At 40.8% G+C, this 20,721-nt stretch overlaps 1 protein-coding gene across 1 annotated transcript in view; it reads right to left on the minus strand.

The window, feature by feature from the left end:
• The window catches only part of kif6 (kinesin family member 6), a 69,028-nt gene that overhangs the window by 6,806 nt on the left and 41,501 nt on the right, over positions 1–20,721 (minus strand). The window contains exons 14-17 of the mRNA XM_034123774.1: positions 10,700–10,802; positions 10,013–10,068; positions 1,473–1,523; positions 71–158 (exon numbers count right to left, since the gene is read on the minus strand). Of these exons, the coding sequence (XP_033979665.1) occupies positions 71–158; positions 1,473–1,523; positions 10,013–10,068; positions 10,700–10,802 (298 nt within the window). The remainder of the gene's footprint in view (positions 1–70; positions 159–1,472; positions 1,524–10,012; positions 10,069–10,699; positions 10,803–20,721) is intronic.

The raw sequence follows: 20,721 nt of genomic DNA on the forward strand, positions 1-20,721 counted from the left end.
GCATCTGCTGTGACTAATGAATCTAAGCAGTGTGTTGGGAGAAATGAAAGTGAACTCTTAATACACTTACGCCTTCTTTTCTTGCTCTATGTGTTTGCACAGGTTTTCTTCCACGGGGTCGTACTCCTCCTCGATCTCTTGGTGATTCTGCATTACAGCTGGGGTAGGATTGGACAGGCATAAGACCGGGCAAATGTTTTAGAGATAAGACACTACTAAACTACAACCTTGGAACTAACAATAACATAAAAATGCTACATTTATTGCAAAACCATTTTAAGGCATCATAGAATAACATTAAGAGATGCGTCTCTTTTATGAGCTGCAATTTAGTGAGAAACATGACATGAGCTATGTTTTTCCATCATTCTCAATGTTTTCAATTTTTTGCAGCTCAATTTAACCCAAAATCCCTTTTCTGTAGTCGAAACTGGCTTCTTATACAATATTTTGGGGGATCTTAGAAATATATCAGTGATTTGCTGAGTAAATCGCCAATTTTTGTTCTAACCCAACTTGCATAACTACGGAAAAGGATTAGAAATTAGATTAAGTCATAATTCTGGTTTATCAAAAAAAAAAAAGAACATTTGGTCATATCTCCAAAGATCTTTCACATGTGGCCCTAATCCTTTTTCCTACATAACTGATCATTTTAAAATTAACTTTTGATTTGATTTATATCTTACGTATCACCTGCAGTACTGCAAAGGACCCCTAGGGGTACTCCTACACCCATTTCAGATACACGGCAGTAGATAAAATCTCAAATAAAGTACAGTGAAAATGCCCAGAAGCTAGTAGATGCTAGTACATGAGACTGCATTTCCTTCAAAAATACAATGTTTTATGTTTTGGCCCTGAATAATCGAAGCCAGGCTGCTGTGAAGTATTCTCTGATGCGGGTCTGAAAATAACAAGAAAAGCCTTTGGAGCCGTAACCGGAGGGAGATGTTTGTGTCCTTTACAACCAGATTTCCTCTTCAAAGCATGTATGCCACTGATCAAAACAATCAAGAGAAGAGTAAATGAAAAAGTCTTAGAGTTGTGACGCCCAGTCTTTGGTCGCTAAGCTCTCAGTCAGCCAGGACTACTGCTAAAGCTTTGAAGTGGGCACCGCTGCATATCAAATAAAAGAGCCCACAATGTGTCACAATGTTTACCGGCAGCATACTCTATAAAGAGCTCAATATCTAAATCATAATAAACAGAGTTCCCATTTGTGGCAGCATTGTTCATTCTTTGAGTTTGGGCTTGAGGAGCAAAGTTAACCTGGATTCTCCGTTGTTGTAATTTCAAATGGCAACAGTGCGAAATGTGGAGATTTTCCATATGATGCATGTAATTGCTTCAAGTGCCCATGCAATGTTGAGCTGGTGGTGTGGGTAGATATGGTTTGATATTTCTCTGTTTTTCTATCGACACATGGTTACATTTTGCTGTGGGAATAACATTTGTCATTTTGATCTTACCATGAGCGGCCCTCTGTCTCCTCTGCACCTCTAACTGCTTTTTCAACTCATCTGAGAAAGAAAGAACAATACAAATGTAGCTTTTAAAAAAAAAACATTTTCTCTAAATTGTATATCAAAAGGCGCTTTCACACCGCAGTACTTTTCCCACAAAGGTTCATCAGAACTTAGTTCATGAGAACTCTTTAGTTCTCATGAACTAAGTACAGATCGCGTTCACACCGGAATAAGTCCCTGGGGGAGGATTAGGCAAATGAAGCCGCTGACGTCACTTCTTCTTCTTCTGCTTTGGGTTTACTGGCAGGCCGCAAACAACTTCACGGCGTATACTGCCACCCGAAGTCCCCGACCGGAAGTCCCTGGAGTTGGGGACTGGCTTCAGTAGAAGCTGCCGGGACTCCCAGCAGCTTCTACTGAAGCCTTCCGAGTAAATCGCCAGAACGCCGACACCTCCTCATCTCCACCGCTCCCATGTTTTCTTTTGTGTTGCCATGAGTTAGTCTCTCTGCGTTTCTGCGCTGGGCTAATGCTAATAATGCTAATGCAAGGATAATAAAATGGCGGTTTCACAACACTTTTTGGGAGTTTTACCGGGCGTGGTTTGCATTCCGCCCAGCCAATCAGACATAGGAACCTTTTTCTCCCATGAAAGTACCTGCTCTCTAGCAGAGACGGAAAAGGGGGTAAAAAGGTTCTCATTAACTAATTTTAGTTCCGGCTCTTTTTGGTGTGAACGCGATATTTCGGAACTATATCGGAACTAAAGTGGGAAAAGTATTGCGGTGTGAACGCGCCTAAAGAGACACAATACGCCTTCTATTAGCCTAACATTTGTGAAACATTTAAAACAAAGTTGAGAAAAAAGTGTTGAGGGCCCCTTTAATGTAGGAGTTTGTCATCACAGGTGTGGATCTTAGTCCACGAGGGATGTTACAGTAAACAAATCCATTGTCTTTGAATTGTTGTTTCACTAACAACTTGTTTATTCTGTGGGTCCAATTAATACATCGTTCTTGCATTGATGAATAATGAGTCATTGTGTTGTTTGCAGAAGTTTTTCCTAACTTAAAGGTCCCATGTCATGCTTTTCCGGTTATTACCCGTCCCCTTGTGTGTTATGAAGGTTTTTATGCATGTAAACGGTCTGCAAAGTCACAAACCCTCAAAGTACACCCTGTAGCGAGTAAAACTCTAACACAGAAAAGACCTGTCTATGCTGCCCCAGAACGCCTCGTTGGAGATTTCTCTTTTTCTTCTTCCTGGGTACGTGGAGGTCCTCACACACACACTCTCTCAGTGACGCGCTGGGGGGGAGTGTGCTAGTGGAGCCTCGCAGTGGCAAAACTGTGGCGCGCTTACATTGTAGGTGCGCCGCGTTTGGGGGTGCGGGTGCTAGTGGAGCCTCGCAGATGGGGGTGCTGCAGCCCCCTCAGCACCCCCGCGTCCATTCGCGATGTCTCGCAGACCCCACGCAGCAAGCAGGAAATGATGAACCCAGCTCACACTGTCCGCTCCTCGCAGCAGCGAGCCGCGCAACGTCCCGCCAACACGGCACCCAGGCCCCACGCAGCATTCTCATCTGTTTGTTATTACTGGTGTCATTTTCTGGTTGCTAACGCCATTGTAACACATAATCACTGATGTTCCGCTGTAACGGCCCGTCCACACGGCGGCGTGCGTTGAAACTTCAACGCTTCTGCCCATTCAATTTTAATGGGGTGACGTCACGCTTTGCCGAACTGCATTGTGGTTCCGTCGCTTCGCGTTGCTCGTGTTGCTCGCTTCAAAAGTTGAGCAATGTTCTACTTTTGAAGCTTCGACGGAAGCGTCAGTCAATCAAATCATATGCCAGTACAAGCTCTAGCCAATCAAACCGCGTGCTTGTGTGTCCGGGGCGGGAGATTCATGTGATTGGTTGTTGGTCGAGTTTCAGACACGCCCACCGTGTGGACGCTGCGTAACGGTGGTGGACTCATTAGAACAGAGTGGGCGAGCTGACCAATCAGAGCACAGTGGGCTCACAGGGAGGGGGGGGCAGGAGCTCCAACAAGCCGTTTAGGACAGAGAGTGAATACACATACTATACAGAGATGCTGTATGAGAAACCAATGTGAGTTTGGAAAATTGCACAAAATAAATCTATTCTAGTAGACCTCAACAATGGAATTATGATCAGTAGAAATGGCCATGACATGGGACCTTTAACTTCAGTGAGTCAGGAAGCAGCATGAGAGAGGCGTTCAGGGTCACTGCCTCTCATGTGGCAGTGATACTGGCTTAACATCTGGGGAAGTCATTTTCGTCTGTTCTTCTGCTCTCTCTCTTCCCCTAATTTACGTAGTTAATTGCCCCATTAGAGATATTGAATTTGTGAGGCAATGCTTCAGTGGCATAGGAAGACTGTAAAGTAAATGTACTTAGGCATTTTGTAAAAGACCATACTTGAGGTCATTAATATCTCCATTTAATCAGGTTAAAGCGTGGATACATTTAGTATAAGATAACTTGAGGAGACATGTGATAGTGTGTCTGATAATGACTTTAGTGAATGAGCAGTATGACGAGGCTAAACGATAAAAGAGACATGGAAGTGCAGTTCTGTGGTCAGTTTCCATTACAATCCCTCAGGTATTATACACATGTAGACGGTGCCGTGCTGTAGTTCTTTCTGTAACATGATCCTGTCGCCAATCTTAAACCCAAGCTCCAAAAACGACAAATCCAGATGACTTATCGTTTGCAAAAAGAGAAAAGAACAGGAGTGTGGTGAACTGCCATTTCCTGCAACACCTCTCAAGGTGCCATAAACCTCTTGGCTCAGAGCTCCTGCTTTATCAAAGAAAAGATGAAGACACTGAGAGCATTTAAGACTAACATGTCCTGCCGGAGTGACCCAGAGTAAAGTGCAGTCTCTCATGAATATCCTGGGGTTTATCAAGCATGACAATGTTATTATTACAGACTTCAGGTTGAGTTTTACATCAGCTCTCAGCTTTCCACTGATCCAAAATGTTTTGCCCATGTAACACACAGACCAGCACATCTTTCAAAAGTCTTTACAAACACCTTTTTTTTAAATGCAGGCTGATATTTAGGGTTTCTACTGACAGTGGAGATGTGAATGGATGATGTGCAACGTTACAAATGACACACAGCAGGGACATGTTGTGCCCATGATGATGGTATTTTTCCTAATGCCTGTGGAGAACCAACCAGGGTATGGGAACCTCTCACAGAATCTGCAGTTAATGTACGTAACTGAGAATGTAAATGAGCTGAGATTGTGGTCAGGTAGCCAGCCCAAGTCTTTATACAGACACAACATTCTCAAACATGACCCAAAACTGAAGAATCGTTCAAAACAAGATAATAGGATTAAGACATATTCCTGCCAGGGAAGCACATAACAGCAACATATTCATAAATACCACATACGAGGAATTTGCTTTGATATATAAAGTACATAAAACATTAGTAAAATACTAGTATTTAAAGTGGAGAGCTTTACAGCGTTGAACAGCAATGTGCAAAATTGGGGATACATTTACTATACTATAAAGTTAATTTGGGACTGATAGTGAGTTAAGTGAACGACCAGGATGACTATGAAGCAGACTAAAGATAAAAGGGCATTCAACAGCAGTTCTGTGTTCAGTTTACATCACAATCCCTCAGCACATGGGAGCTGAGGGCAAGGGCCCAACACTAACCGTACAGCTTACATGAGTCATGCTACTGAAGGTTTTCCAAGGCCAAGCAGTAACACATGAGGACTAGATGTATTTATCACGGGTCTTAATACAATTTGACATGCTTTATGCCTGGCTGATGTATTCCTGATTCTGGATTACAATGCAGATGTACAGCACAATATTCTACTCAAGTCATTTTCACCCAGAAAAATACTTTTCACATTTATTTAAACAGACAGGTGATTAAGAGAGAGAGGGACGATTGGAGAAAAAGTTAGAAAAAGTCCTGCGCATTGTCATACCTGAAAAAAAGTTTTTAGTTTTTTACGTTAAGGCCCAGATGTCTATTGCATTCATAATTGTGTATGGTACTAAATGTATCTTTGGTATTTCCTTTTCGCTTTATTCTATGTGTTTTTTTTAGGTTTTTCTGAAATGAAGCTTATTATGCAACTTGGACTGCCTTACTCCTTGGGGAATGTAGGATCCATGAATAGGGACCAGTTAATGTATGCAGTGGAGGACAGGGGTACATTTTATTTTGGTTACTTAAAATATATTTACACTGGTGAAGAGTTTGGCTTTTAGTATTGAGTGAGGCTCTGATTTATTATAAATGTTTCCATTTATTTATTGATAGTGATTTCCTATTTGCAAGACAAGAGTTTTGATACAGATTCATTTACTTAACATGCAATATTCGGGATTGTATTTCTGAAAGGCAGTTTGTCACTTCATACATGAATTTCATAGACATCTGCATTTATTAGGTTTTTTTTGAGAAAATGTACAATTGTGGTCATACAGTGTTTTATTTCCTTCTAGGTCCATATATGAAATTGCAGATTGTCAAGAAAGATTCCACGAGAGATTAATTTGCGTACGTGTCAAGTAAGAGTGGTGTGCGGTGTGCTTCCTGCAATACTATATTACACTTGAGTGTTGCTCTCCTCCCTGCAGGACATGACTGTGGGCTCTCAGCCTCCTCCAGACCATGCAGGGTTTCCTCCCACATCGCCAGGAGACATGCTGTCGTCTTTAAGGACTGGTGTCAAGCTACAAGCCTCAATAAATATTTGGTGATTTTTGTGGCTGGAGGTTAAACCTGATATGCTGCACATTACCATAGCGATCCCGAGATCCAAGGATTGTAAGTTCTCTCCAGCTTCTCAATATCTGGGTGGGTGTTGATTTCAGTGTGCATGAAGAATGAATGCACTAAATAATATGACCATCTTGAAAATATTGAGGTGCTAAAATATAATTTTGATAATTGGTAGAAAACTACCATCACAAGTGTTGCATAAACAAAAGGAAACAAGCAAGGTTGTATTAACTTGATCTCTACAAACAGATTTTGCATGAGTGCAGAATCTGTTTGCATTTGGACGGAACGCAGTGGTCGAAGAGTAACCTTGGAACCCATCAGCCAAGCTCTGATAACTATTTCGCTTAAAATCAGCTTGTAAACTGACCACTTGTGAAACAATTATGGTTGTAGATGTTCAATGTCCAAATCCAGTATTGCGTCTCACGATGCTGATAAGTCTGATACCAATGAGCACTCGAATAAAAGCGTCTAGGCCCTGATATGTGCTGGCAACACAAAACCTTACAAAATGTTTACTGTTATTCGGAGAATGGGTAACACTAAAGCAAAAACCACACAGAAATGTCTCTTTAAAGGGGCCCTATTATGCTGATATTCAGGTTCATATTTGTATTGTGTGTCTCTACTGTGACATGTTTACATGCTTTAATGTTCAAAAAGCTATTTTTTTTTCTCATACTGCCTGTGCTGCAGCACCTCTTTTCACCCTCTGTCTGAAACCAGAGCCCAGTCTGCTCTGATCGGTTAGCTGGCCGGCTCTTTTTTGATTGGACAACCACTTAGAGATGCCCCGGGCCTTAGCCTAACACGAACAATGAATTGGAGCACAAGCCAATAGAAGCATGAGTGTTATATAGCTATGTCCTTATGTTACCGAAGTAGACAAAGGAGTCCAATGGAGGCGTTTCAGGCAGGTAGTGTGGGACAGAAAGTCCCTCCGGAGGAGACTTGTTTTTAGCATTTGCAGAACATTTACATATACCACAAACCTATATAACTAACTAAAGGAAAGGGAAAAAACCCCAAAACACAATAGGGCCTCTTTAATGAGCAGCCACTAACATTAGCACTGCAAGAAGTTATGTAGATTCTAGAGGCCGCTGGTTACAAAGACCACATACACAAATCAAATTATATTTTTCCAGCAATATTCCTTCTCAAGTGCTTGGCAACCACCTTCTTGGCGATGATAAAGGTTTTAGGCTCCAATACACCTTCCTTGAATCTGAAAGTCTTCCTCTCTGTGGGTCACTTCAGCGAAGGTGAGCAGAAGATAAAAGTGGGATACCAAAGCAGTTCCCAGATGCTTCATCTTGGACTTTGCACAAATCCCCCCACATCTGGCAGAGAAATCAAGGAATGCTGCTCATTTCCAGCTGACCTACACCTTTGATGAGGTAGAAGAAGTGCATCGCTGATCCTTCTGAATAAATATATATCCTTGCACTTTCTGGACCTAAGGGCTTGGAACGTACTGTATATGCTCCTCCAGTGGGATTGGATTCCAGAGCCACGTGCCACGGCCAAGAACAATACTGTAGAGTGGGCTGCTGTTTAGACACTGGTGTCTCCACGGGCTACCGCCTCTCCCTTTTCTCCCCAGCTACTGACCCTCCTGCTGGGTTCATCCATCAGAAAACGCGCCACAAAGCTTTTGTCTATATTATGCTAAATGTTTCCATGTTCTACATTAACTATGAGACACAGGTAGAGTACAATTTCCAAGAAGGGCTTCCAAGATGGCAAGGAAACGCACTGAGCTAAACATTATGGTGCTAGTTTCCATCCAGAAGCGGCAACCACCTTCCACTAAAAACACCGTCCCTCATCTAGGAAGAATGCAGCCCCATGCACCTCACAGTGTAATAATATCTGACAGCATCAAGATGCTTTCTGGGTATCTTTCCAAATTTGAGAAAGTTGGAAAATTGTTCAATCTTACTACATTAATTTAGTTTCTCCTCATTGCTCCCTTTCATTGATGATGTCTGCAGAAGACATTTGAGGAGTAAATATTCCACATGATGTCATAGCTGATTTCTGCGTGCTGTCTGACATGTCTGATATTGGGCTGTGTCAGCACATGGTCTGATTGCTGAAAACAATTTAAATTCCAAATGGTGATAAGTGTACGCTGGCATGTGTGAGGGTAACAGCCCGAGTGCTACCAAACCACCAAGCGTGATCTGAGGCAGCGGCGATGCCAGGCGCTGGTGTGAGGCAAACCTATCTATTTCAATGGCATGTGAAATGAGCCACAAACACACGCAGTCCAGGGAAATTCATAAATGTAGCTTGCAATAGTAAATGCGAACCAGATTGAGGCCTAATAACACATTTTAACTGCTCCGAGTTTGCTGGAAAATTCAACCAAAGTGCAGTGAAATCATTTGAACTTGTTGCCACATAACTGTTCTTTAAGTAGCATTCTGTAACCGATTATGACTTCAAATCAATGTGGACTCATGTCCAAGTACTGTATGATGATGCTTTGATGGCATTTTCTATTACATTTAAATCTTGAAGAAATAAAGTCATTTTTTAAGTAGTTTTTGGGCTATTTAAAAAGTATGTTTTGGAACGGTTCCCTCTAGTTGCAGTAGGTGTGAACACACTTTCTACTGTTTTTGCCAGCAGAGCAGTCATTAAAGTAAAATGCTTGAGAAGTATTTGAGTAGCCCAATGAGACAAGAGAAGTTGACGACTGGTGATATTAGCAAAATGTAACACAGTATAGAATGTGGAGTTTGCTGTGCAACAGGCTCACAGAATAATGTTCACACAGGTGATTAAACAACTATACATCATTTTTTTTACCTTTTTACTTTGATCTACATTTAGCTACAATGTAAATACAACATATTTACCCAAGTCATAATATTGAACATGAGGTAAATGTCTTTATAGTAACAGTACTTTCTTTTGTGAAATATTCTATTGATCTTTCCATCCCTGCAGTTGGTTTATTCATGGTGTGAAAGTATTAAATACCAGTGTTTTCTTAAATGATATTCTTTTTAAAGAGTCTTATACTAAATGTTGGGATTTACAATGATACAGTATTTAAAGTGACGAAATATTGGAATTAGGGGCTTATTGGCTTATAAACTGTTGAAGATCATGTCACAAATGTCTGTCACGCACTGAAAAGACTTCTCAAAAAATAGAGATTGTGACTTAAGTTTCTAATATTTTTGTATATACCCCCTGCTGCCATGGTTTAAATTTAGGTTGGATAATATACAATAACAGAGACATTTGGAGGTAAACCCTATTATCACTCTGCATTGAGTCAAGTGTGGGTTATATGCCAGGCCTCATCGTGGCATAGTAAAGCTACCTGTCAAAGAGGTTGTTGAGAGGAACACAGGGGTGTGCTAACAGAGTCATCATAAAAACAGCCTGAGCCAGGCTAGTTAAAAAGCACAGGTTGGAAGGCTAGCTGGATTAAAAATCAGAACGCCTCTCAGTCCTGGAAAAGTTCAGGAATGTGCTGAGCGACATTTCTCCACTCCAGGGAAACAGAACCCCAACAGTTCATTAAGACTTTCCAGGCAGGTAGGCTGCTCTCTTCTTAGGCCCCAGAGACCGTTAACAGAAGTGTTCAGCGTTCTTAAGTGCTTTCCTTATAGCTTCGTTTGCCGTTAGGTTAAAGATGATGTGGATGACAATGTAGTTTTCACAGCTCCTAAATGTAATGTGATTTCTAGAGGGAGATTTCTGTTGCAACAACTTACTTATTCTGTTTCTAGCCTCATTCAGTTCCTCTCCAATTCTTCTGGCCTCAGCTGACCTGCTCAAAATAATGCAAACGTTAATAAGGCTATAGAGATTTGATGAATTGAATGTTGTATAAAACAATAAACATGTCAAATGCAACAAGATATCTTTTATTTTGCAGGCAATAAAGGGTTGAAATGTACTATAAGTTAAGTATTGCATAAAACATGCATTTCAAAAATATATCCGCATTATTGCTCTAACAATAACAGCTGCTAAGGTCTTAAAGTTTTCTGATGTTTAGACAAAATCAACACATTTTTAAACCTAGCAGACTGCAAGAGCTTACAGTCCTACTGATGGCCTTACTGAGTAAAATGCAAAGGGACTTAAAGAAACGCTTTAATTTGAATAGGTTCACTCAGGCATGTGGATGGGAAAAACGACCATTTAAAATGATCAAATTAAAAGGTAGTTTTTCTGAGGCACAATAGTAAGGGTGCTGAACAAATAAGGACATATTGTAGTTGCATGTAAATGATGCATGTTTTTAGTATTTAAAACAACCTGTCACCTGTTTCCTCTGTGATTTATGAGAAAATAGCATTGAGCAAGCTACAAATAAATACCACACATGACACTGCTCACATAACAGAACTGTACATGTATCCAAACTGTAACAACTTGTCCTTTTGGTCACTCACCTCTGTTTGAGCAGCTTCTTGTTGTCTTCAATGGTCAGATGGTCCTCATGGTCACTTATGAAGATCTCAAAGGCCTCTTGCTTTCCCATGGATAGCTGTGGACCTGAGAAAAAAAGGTCCAGCACTGAGACAAGATGTTCTAATCATCAGAAGCTGTTCATAATTCATGGTATTTATTTTAGAGCTTCCCATCGTCAAAGCGCTTTACATTACATATATTAAACATGTCATATTTTGGGTGAAGTGTCTTGCCCAAAAACACAACGGCACGCTGACTGCAGTGAAGGTCAAGGTGGAATTACATTACATGTTACTTGTTAGACGCTTTTATCCAAAGCGACTTACATACTCAATACTGTGGGCAATCCCCACAGGAGCAATTTGGGGTGAAGTGTCTCAGGGACACAACGACATGCTGACTGCAGTGGGGTTTGAACCTGGTCCAAGTTGAAAACATGTGCTAAACCTAACATACAACATGCTGTCAAAACAAGACAAATAAGTCTTCCAACTGAGGGAAGTTCTGTCGGTTCCTGCTGTGAGACTTGAGCTGTAAGCGTTCCCACATCCACAGGTAGTCCACTCCAATCTGGCAGCCAGATGCGAGCCAGAGCCCCTCTGATATAGCTGACCTCCCACCTATTACTAATTACAAAACTGAGAACTATTAGCCTGCCATTCACAGTTTAAAGAGAACATAAACACAAATATAAACAGCCATTCTAAGCATGTCAGCATTACATGGCGGATGCCCCACAGCCCAACATAACGTTGGCATCTTGCCACATGTAAGGGATATACATAATTTTGCACATAAAATCCTGCTGATTTTTTTCTTTAATAGGCTTGTTATAATATTTAATGAGCACATAAAGCGTAATCTGCTTTCAGCAAATAAATAAAGCAAGGCACACAAGTTCACAATGATCACACAAAGGGTTTACATGTGAACATCAAATTAGTTGAAAAAGTATATGTTTTGCAGATGACTAACCATTGGCATGATGTGAAAAAGGGAAAGGATGGTGTGTTCAACAATACCATATCTTAAAATGCAACAACATTTGATGAAAAGCAGTGTAGACCTTTTTTACAGCATATACTCTGACATGGCATAGTAGCAAAGGCACAGGTATTAGAGTAACTATAATGGCATTAGGAGAGCAGAGACCTTCAAAAATGCCAATGGTGCCTTCTGTCACATCCTGGCCCTGGCTAATCGCCTCACTCCCTCACCTGGTGTGTTTTCCCTCCCTGTTAATCACCTGCCTGGTCTCAATGAGCCTCAGCTGTCCATAATCTTCCCTCCTCCCCTGTGTATTTAGTCTGTGCTGTTGCCTTGGTCAGTGCCAGTTCGTCTTGTCTGTTTTACATTAAGTGCTCCAAGAGACTCCCCAAGTGTAAGCTACAGTTCTAGCAGTTTGGTATTTTTCCACCAACTTAGTTGGTTGTTTTTCGTTGCTTCAAGTCTGTTCATTTTGGTTCTTAACCTGTATTATTTTTGCCTTTTTGATTAAAGACTTGACTAAACCTTTTTGTAGTGATGGCAAAATGAAGCTTTGAATGAAGCATCGAACCACTTGGACAATTGTGTCGGAAATAGGTTCATTTCTCGAAGCTTCAGTTACAGCAACCTCTCCTGGCGAAGTGCAAGGCTGCAGTGGGTTTAACGTATCTTTGCCTTGAAAATATTTGATGCACACACACTCTAAGACTGAATATCATGTTCTATTTGCAATTAAAGATTGATAATTGTGTGTATTGGGTTATTGAGAAGAGACTAGAGAGTGCTGGAATTTTTTTGGGGCGGAGAGGGCCTTTTATCAGTTAATAAAGTATTAAAGTTGAAAAGGAATGATTAAAAGTTCATCCGTTCCGGGCTTTGAACCAGCTGCGCGGAGGACATCGCCGCTTCGGGCCACCGGCTCTATCCACTGGGCTATCTATACCTTAAGCCAGGGGTTCCCAACCCCCGGTCCGCAGACCGGTACCGGGCCGCGGAGGTGTTACTGCCGGGCCGCGAAATAGCTGTGAGTTTATCGTAATATTTGCAGAATTATAAATATATAAAAATATTTTATCATAATATTTTTTTCAAAAAGTGTTTAATTTTCGCACCTGTGCCACCAGTCATATTATTTCATCCAGTAGCTAGTTCATCTTTCACCAGAAAACCGTTGAAAATGGCTTTTATGATGTTCCGAGGGATTCGGCGGCTCAGCCTAAGGTGCGCCAAGTAGGAAGAGGAGCGCACAGGAGACAACCGTTTGATTGCAGACTGTTATGTTTATGTGGGGAAATGGTGGTGCATACATTATTTGAGATATATTTCAAACTCGGACTTCATTTTAAGGACATGTCGGCCAGGGGTGTAGAGGGAGCTATTTGTTTAAGCACCGGATTGGCAAAACAGGAGAGTAAACCAGTCTGCCTTGATCTATGAATTAATGTCCGGGACTCTCACGGTATCTGCTGCCCGCAGCTGTTTTATAGAAGGAAACCCTCCTTCACTTCATGAAATGGCTGCAGCATCAGGAGGCAGCGGGACGTATACTCGGTAAAGAGCTGTGCCTTTTTACGCACCGCCTTCGCTGTGTTTAACTTAATCAGAACAGTTTAAGAGTGACTGCAGGCTGCTACGTGTTAACCACACACACATCTACACACATCGAACTGCCCGATTACTCCCCCTTTTATTAGTTTTATGAAGGAGATGTCCAGTCAGTCACCAAGGCGCATGTGTGTGTATGTGCTCTGCTCAGCTCTGTGTGTTCGGTGTGTTTGTGTCTGTCCGACACCGGCATATATGCGGCTGTTCCCAAAATAAATTAGTTTAATCTTAATCTCGATGTAGTGCTAAACTGTCGGGAGTGCACCGGAACGAACGACACTATCATAATATCTTCTGAAAACAAATGCCAGTGTCACACTCGCACGCACGCACGCACGCACGCACGCACGCACGCACGCACGCACGCACGCACGCACGCACGCACGCACGCACGCACGTGCGGTTCGGTTTTCCGAAAAACCAAAAAACAACACCGGTTCTTTTTTAAACTTTGTTCATATTTTTTGGATGCATATTGTTCTAGTATTTGTTCAGGCTGTTACATACAATTAGCCTCTGTTGCTACCTGCTGGTGGTGAGTAAATATTAAAATCAGTTAAAATTGACAACCGGTCCGCGATTTTTTTTTAATGTATCTACCGGTCCTTGGCACAATAAAGGTTGGGAACCCCTGCCTTAAGCTATTCACATGTTTTTTATATTGGTGTTAATTCTCTTTTTGTTCACAACTTCTCCACATTTGGAAGTGTTTCCCGAGCCAGAACGACCTATCTTTCTTCCTGGCTTGCTCTATAATGATCCAATTAAAATGCAATACCAACAACAACTCAACAGCAACAACGCAAACTACCCACACATTGCGCATTGTTTAGAGCGGTTATAAGTGTTGAAGCGCTCAAATTTGAAACTGTTTCAACCTGTCATGCATTGAATCGCGTGATTGGACGGCGAACCAGTGAGTTGATTCATTCAGGAAATGAAGCAGTTGGTGCTTCGGACGTCATATGTCACGTGATTTGAAGCAGTTGCTGGTTCGGACGTCATATGTCACGTGATTTGAAGCAGTTGCTGGTTCGGACGTCATATGTCACGTGATTTGAAGCAGTTGCTGGTTCGGACGTCATATGTCACGTGATTTGAAGCAGTTGCTGGTTCGGACGTCATATGTCACGTGATTTGAAGCAGTTGCTGGTTCGGACGTCATATGTCACGTGATTTGAAGCAGTTGCTGGTTCGGACGTCATATGTCACGTGATTTGAAGCAAGCTTCGAATCACTGCTTCTATGGAATAGGAAGTCCAGGGTTGAAGCTCCGTTCAAAGCTTCAGTGTCAAACTGCCATCACTACCTTTTTGCCTGGTTGTGCTTTCGAGTCCAATTTTCTTGCTGGTGCCAGTACCTGTGACTAATACCTTCTCGCACATTTTTGGATAGTCCCATTTGGGAAGTTGGTTGGGGGATTAGAGAGTCTTTCTTCCCACGTTGTTGTGTTGATGGGCTTTAATTTGTAATGTGACAACACAGGCACTTCAAAGAAGATGTGTTGATCAGACTTGGGCAGGTGTTCACAGGAATGTTGTGTGTGGGAGAGAAAACTCCCTCTGGAGGGAATTTAGGGATTGTAGCCTTTGCAGCTCATTTACATGCACAAAAACCTGTAGAACATACAAAAAAAAAAGGTAAGCCCCAAAAAGAATAACAGGACCCCTTTAACATTATTTGATATATATTATTTAGCACAAATGCCATATTAAGCAAGGTCAACAAAAGAAAAAGACAATTTGTTTATCCGCCCTGTGATTTGGACCCGGTCCAAAATTCAATGACTTTTTCCTCTGCCCATGCTACAAGCTTCCACCAAGTTTCATTACATTCTAGCAAGTATTTGCTTTGTTGTGGTACAAGAGGACATATCAATTGTATAAAGTCAGTGTTTCCAACAAACCAATGTTCTTTCCCCCCCCTGTATTTATTCCCAGCATTATATTGCAACATTTTCCCATTACCCAAAGGTTCACAATGATTTCCATCTCGCACCCTTGTTCAAATGTGTGAATTGTTATTGACAAAGCTGTTCTATCAGAAGGCATACACAGGACAGTAACTCATGAGAGATTTATTGTAGGACAGTCAGGAATTTTGTTTCTTTATTTTTGGAAAGTCTTGATTGAAACCAGCAGGCATTTCACAAAACTATGTTGAAATAACCAGCCTCAACAAATCAGTTTAAAGGGTTTCTTGAGAGATATGCACTCCATTCGACTCTTAAAGCGACATTCCAGGAATATCTGCGAATGATATGACATCATATCATGTTGTACCAACATCATTTGTGGGGTAACGAGATCACATGGACCTAAGGCCAAGTTTCCTAATTCTTCTTTTCCGTGCTTCAAGTGCTGACAAACCACATTGGTTTTTAAAGGGAGGAATGTGTTGTGACTATCAATGCCGTTTCAACACATTTTAGAAATAAAATACCAGCAAAGTAAAGTTATACAGTACTGTTACATTAATTTATAAAAAAAAAGACAAATATTGGACACCAACTTTTATATGTTTGTAGAAAAATGTACATGCTTAATAAAAAAATAAGAACATTTCTGGTTCCTATTGTGGGGAACAGAAGTATGACTTACAGAGGTGTCTCTATTGTCTGAGGCTTCTGCTTAGATCACAGACAAAGTGTGGAGGGCCTGGTAGAGTGATCAGTGTCTCATTACATGCTAGCAGGACTTGCAGTAAGATCTAAATCTTCCTTTAAGTCTCAGGTCTCCTTCGTCTTTTTTTGAGAGCTTAATGCAAGTCATCAGCAGCCTGCATTACAACAGGAACACCTTGTCCATCCATTAGAGAACTTTTAGCACTATAAAAACAATCTCAGGAGCGCAAGAAGAAGACACTGTGCTTTTGTACCGGTGGAAGAAGTCACTAGGAAAACTAAAGATTTTGTCATTTATGGTGAACAGACTGTAGTAGAAATCTTGTTTTATGAAAAACACAAAAGACAATGGAAAATAAAGAAAAAAATCTCTCTAATGTTCATGTTTTATTTTATGCTGGCAAAGTTTAGAGCCCAGTACAAAAGGATGTATTATGGGAAGACTAGCTGATTATATGCCATTCAATCAGCATGAATGGTTTCCATGGAAAGGTCATCATCATTACATTTACAGTTAATCTTCAGGGGACAGTAATTACCCTTACCGTAACAGAAGAGGCTGTTGGCTACGGCGCCAGAGCCCCTCAGATTAAACCGAAATTAAAACATATATAAACATTCAGTGACCCATCGAGCATGAGGGGAGGATAAGTGAGGTGCATTTGTTTTGAATTAGGCCAGGATAAAGAACAATGATCTAATGTGCATATAGTTTGGTTATGAGTCTCCATCTGGGTCATGGAAAATAGGGCCTCCAGATGTGAAGCATATGATATAGTATATATCTATATATACATGCAGGGCAATGTATAAAACAACTGGGGATTGTGTGTCTCAAATAAGTTGCACATTCAGTTTTTATTTTAGAGGAACTCAATATGTAATCATTGTAGTATTAACCGGAAGTTAAAGGAGCACTATTATGTTCATTTTCAGGTTCAAATTAGTATTATAAATTTGTATATATTCTACTGTGACATGTTAATATGCTTCAAAAAGCTCTTTATTTTTCCTATACTGCCTGTGCTGCATCCCCCTCTGTCTGAAATCAGAGCCCAGCCTGCTCTGATTGGTTAGCAGGCCGGCTTTGTTGTGATTGGTCAACCACTTAGAGATGTCGCGGCTTAGAAAATCACGTTCTCAAATACTCCCTCTGGCATAAACTTTGGGATTTTAGTCTTTGCTGACCATTTACATGCACACAAACCCATATAACACACTACAGGAAAAGGAAAAACCCCAAAAAGCATAAAAGGGCCTCCTTAAAGAAATCAGCAGTATTGCTCTTTGGGAAAGTCAGAAATGACTTAATTGCGAGAGGTGTGCTCTCTGATCCTCCTGGAACTGCTCAACGTGTTCTGAAAGTGTTTTCTTCCCAAAATGCAGACCATTTCTGGTCAACATCAAGCTTTGTCCTGTGTCCTGTTCACAGCGTTCGTTGCAAACAGAGCAGAAAGAGACAGACATTTCTCATGAAGTGTGAGAAAAGTACACAGACATTCCAGAGTGGATGTGTAAGTGGTAGCAAGGGACTGCAGGATGTGGGAATTTGTGAAAGGGTAGCACTTTTTTGCTTTTTGCAATTTTTTAACAATTGTTAAGTGGACAATTAATGTAGCGCCAATATTGTTGGCTAAGGTACCTATTTAGTCATTGTATAGTGTGCGTGCAAGAAGGATGTAATGACTTCATGACTCCAATGCGATGTTGAAATTAGAAAAGCTATCAACGAAATCCAGTCTGCTCATAATCACATCTTTGGTATTTTCCAGTGTATCGCTCTTATCTTTACACGCAGCCCCGACACTAACTATTTAATGATCATGCTGAAGTGTTTGCTTTACATTTTTTGTCGGTGGGAAAAGAAAAAAGAAACACAGTTAAACAATTAGAGCAAGCATAGCAAATGTAAGCACCCTTGAATGATTCACTCACTTTGCGGGTCAATGAGTCAGGATGTGTTAGAGTGCAATGCTGGCACTCTTTCAAGCGTTAAAATAAAGAGAAGTGTATTTAGTCTAAAAAAGACACCACAGAAAAAATATCAATTGCATTCCCAGCCTTGTAGGCTAATGGGAAACTTTAAAATGACTGCAGACAAGTTACAAGTACAGAAACATACAGTAACTGGTTAAACTAAAGAATGGCATTGAAAATGTTCAGTTTATAGATATGGATAACTTTAGACCCTGAACATTTATTACAGACAAGCTTCCCCCTCTAATTCACTGCCCACAACATGGATATAATATAGATACAGATGTTCATTGCAACTTGCCTTGCAAAGCCAATGGTTTCCCTGCTTTACAGTTTAAGATATTATTTCCATTTACCAAATATATAATCCTAACTCTCCTTATATCAAAGGAAAATATTTGTATAATCTGGGAACGGAAATATTTCACCTTCTTTTAAAAAGAAAAATGGTTTAAAAAAAGATATAGATATTCTATACTTTCTGTTTGTGGGATGTGACACAGTACATCAGCATTGGAGCAAGTGTCATTTATCACACATAAAATCTGAGTTGGGCTTAACATGTGATCAATGCAAACTAGCACCTGCGACATGAATCCGTCATGAGATTCCAAGTAACACCTTAACTAATGGCTAAGTGATACTTTCTCTCTCAAAGAAACATGACAGCCATTGATTTGATATTCATTGAGTGGAAATTAAAACAAAGTCTTGCGATTTATAACATGACTCTTTAGCCATTTGTGAATGCTTGAAGGCAACCCAACCCATGTTTTGTGGATCCTGACATGGATTTAGCCGTTATATACGCTGTATCATGATCATGGAGGCTGTAACACGTAATAACCTATCCCTCAATATTGGAGGCAACAGATATGAAAATGTCCTTTGAGGCAGATACTGCTGACTTTTTAGGGTTTCCCTTGCCAAAAGTCACTTTGTGCAACCTTTATTCAAGAGCCAGGACGATTCTTCACGATGACTTGTGTTTGTGTGTCTGACAGAAATGACCCGTGTTCTCTTTCATTTGACTATGAAACAGCTGGATTATTTACATGTAATATTTTCAATGTTTGGATTTATTGCGACTCAAATCACTGTAGGTCATGTAGATATTTATGTTTCTGTTCATAAGGGCCTCCAGATGCTCATTGGAAAAAATGTGAACACCAGTGCACTAAACATAAGAAGCGCTTTTCCCTCAACACTGAGAGGTTGTTCTCTATCAGAGTTTGGTCTCATACCTATGTAAAGTTTGAGAAATGTATATACTGTATAACCCACGTAATTGTGACATAGGACAGGTGCAAAAAAGTCTGCGTCATGAGGATGTGGGTGAGAATGGGTAGTTCCAAATAAACCAGACTTTGTAACTCAACTTCCATACTTAAAGGGGACCTATCATGCAAAATGCACTTTGTGATGTCTTTTATACATAAATATGTGTCCCCGGTGTGTCGGGGGACCTAAGCAGCGTCAGAAAATAAAACCCTTTCTCTTTTCCTCCGTATCCAAATCTTTTAAAAACGGGGGTACAACGAGCGGATACAGATTTGCTGCCGATATTACGTCAAGTCGGCGGCGGACCCACAGAAAGTTGCTATCAGAAACAATGCCTGACGTGTTTTGGACGTAATCCCATCTTTGATCACATTAGCAAGCCTCGCTAACACTCAGAGCTAACCTGTACTGGAGACCACATGTGTTTAAAAAGCAGGAAATAAAAAAAGGAACTCACCTTGTGATAAACCTGCAAGAGAAAAAGCATTTGAGCTCCATACTGTTTCAGAAATAATCCTTGATGTGGTTTAGAACATGATGGTGTTTTATCACAGCAGAATTGAACTTTATCTCCGGTAGAATTCTGATCAGGCATTAGCTCCGCCTCCTCTTTTTTTTTTTTTTTTAAAGCTAAGGACCCAAAATCCACATTTCTCTAACAGGGCTGCAAAAGAGGAGTATGAGCAGTATGAAGCATGGCTACAATGGGTGATCTGTTTGGTATTTTAAGCAAAAAACTTCACAGACTTGTTTTGTATAGGTATGGCCCTACAATATATGTTTCCAATATAGCATAATAGGTTCACTTTAAGTAACAACACTTTTTTTGTTGTTAAAAAAAAAATCTTTGTTGCCGAAAACAGGCTTTGTACAGGGGAAGTCATTGCTAATTTTGCTGGACATTTGCAGAAAAATTCCTAAAAAAACACAAAATAACCTTTCGTAAGATATCATACTAACAGGACGGGTGATATATTGTTCAAGATCATATAATATAATAAGAAATACAGACAGCATTACAATTCGTCTTTCCAATTGGCTAATTGTGTGGTGTGTGATTGTAAGGCCGCAGATGCCACACAGCCACAGGTCAACCGAATGGAAGTGGAACTAATGGAGGTCATCACGTCCCGTGAAATCAGAGAGAGAAAAAGAAGAGGCAATGCTGGGGCAAGTGAAAACAAATCCTCTGGTGAGATGACCCAAATGATCATGCTCCGTATTAGATAACATATCATTCGGAGAGACATATACATATGGCACATCGTTTATCAGTGGTTGTATGAACCGCTGCTTCATAGCCATCCATCACAGAGCTCCTCATTGTCCCTTCGATGAATGACCGAATCGCTTACGAAGTCTGACTGGACAGAGTTCAAACCTGTTTGTTTTAAATAGGCTCTTCTTTCAGAGTCCCTGTTTGCAATTACCTCCGTGCTGGCCTTACAACCGCACTGGGCACCATTACACAAAAATGTCAAAAAGGATGACGGAGCTGTGGTTAGCGCAGACAGGAGCGCAGCCTCGCTG

This window comes from Trematomus bernacchii, unplaced genomic scaffold (genome assembly GCF_902827165.1).
Source record: "Trematomus bernacchii unplaced genomic scaffold, fTreBer1.1, whole genome shotgun sequence".
NCBI classification, from domain to species: Eukaryota; Metazoa; Chordata; class Actinopteri; order Perciformes; family Nototheniidae; genus Trematomus; species Trematomus bernacchii.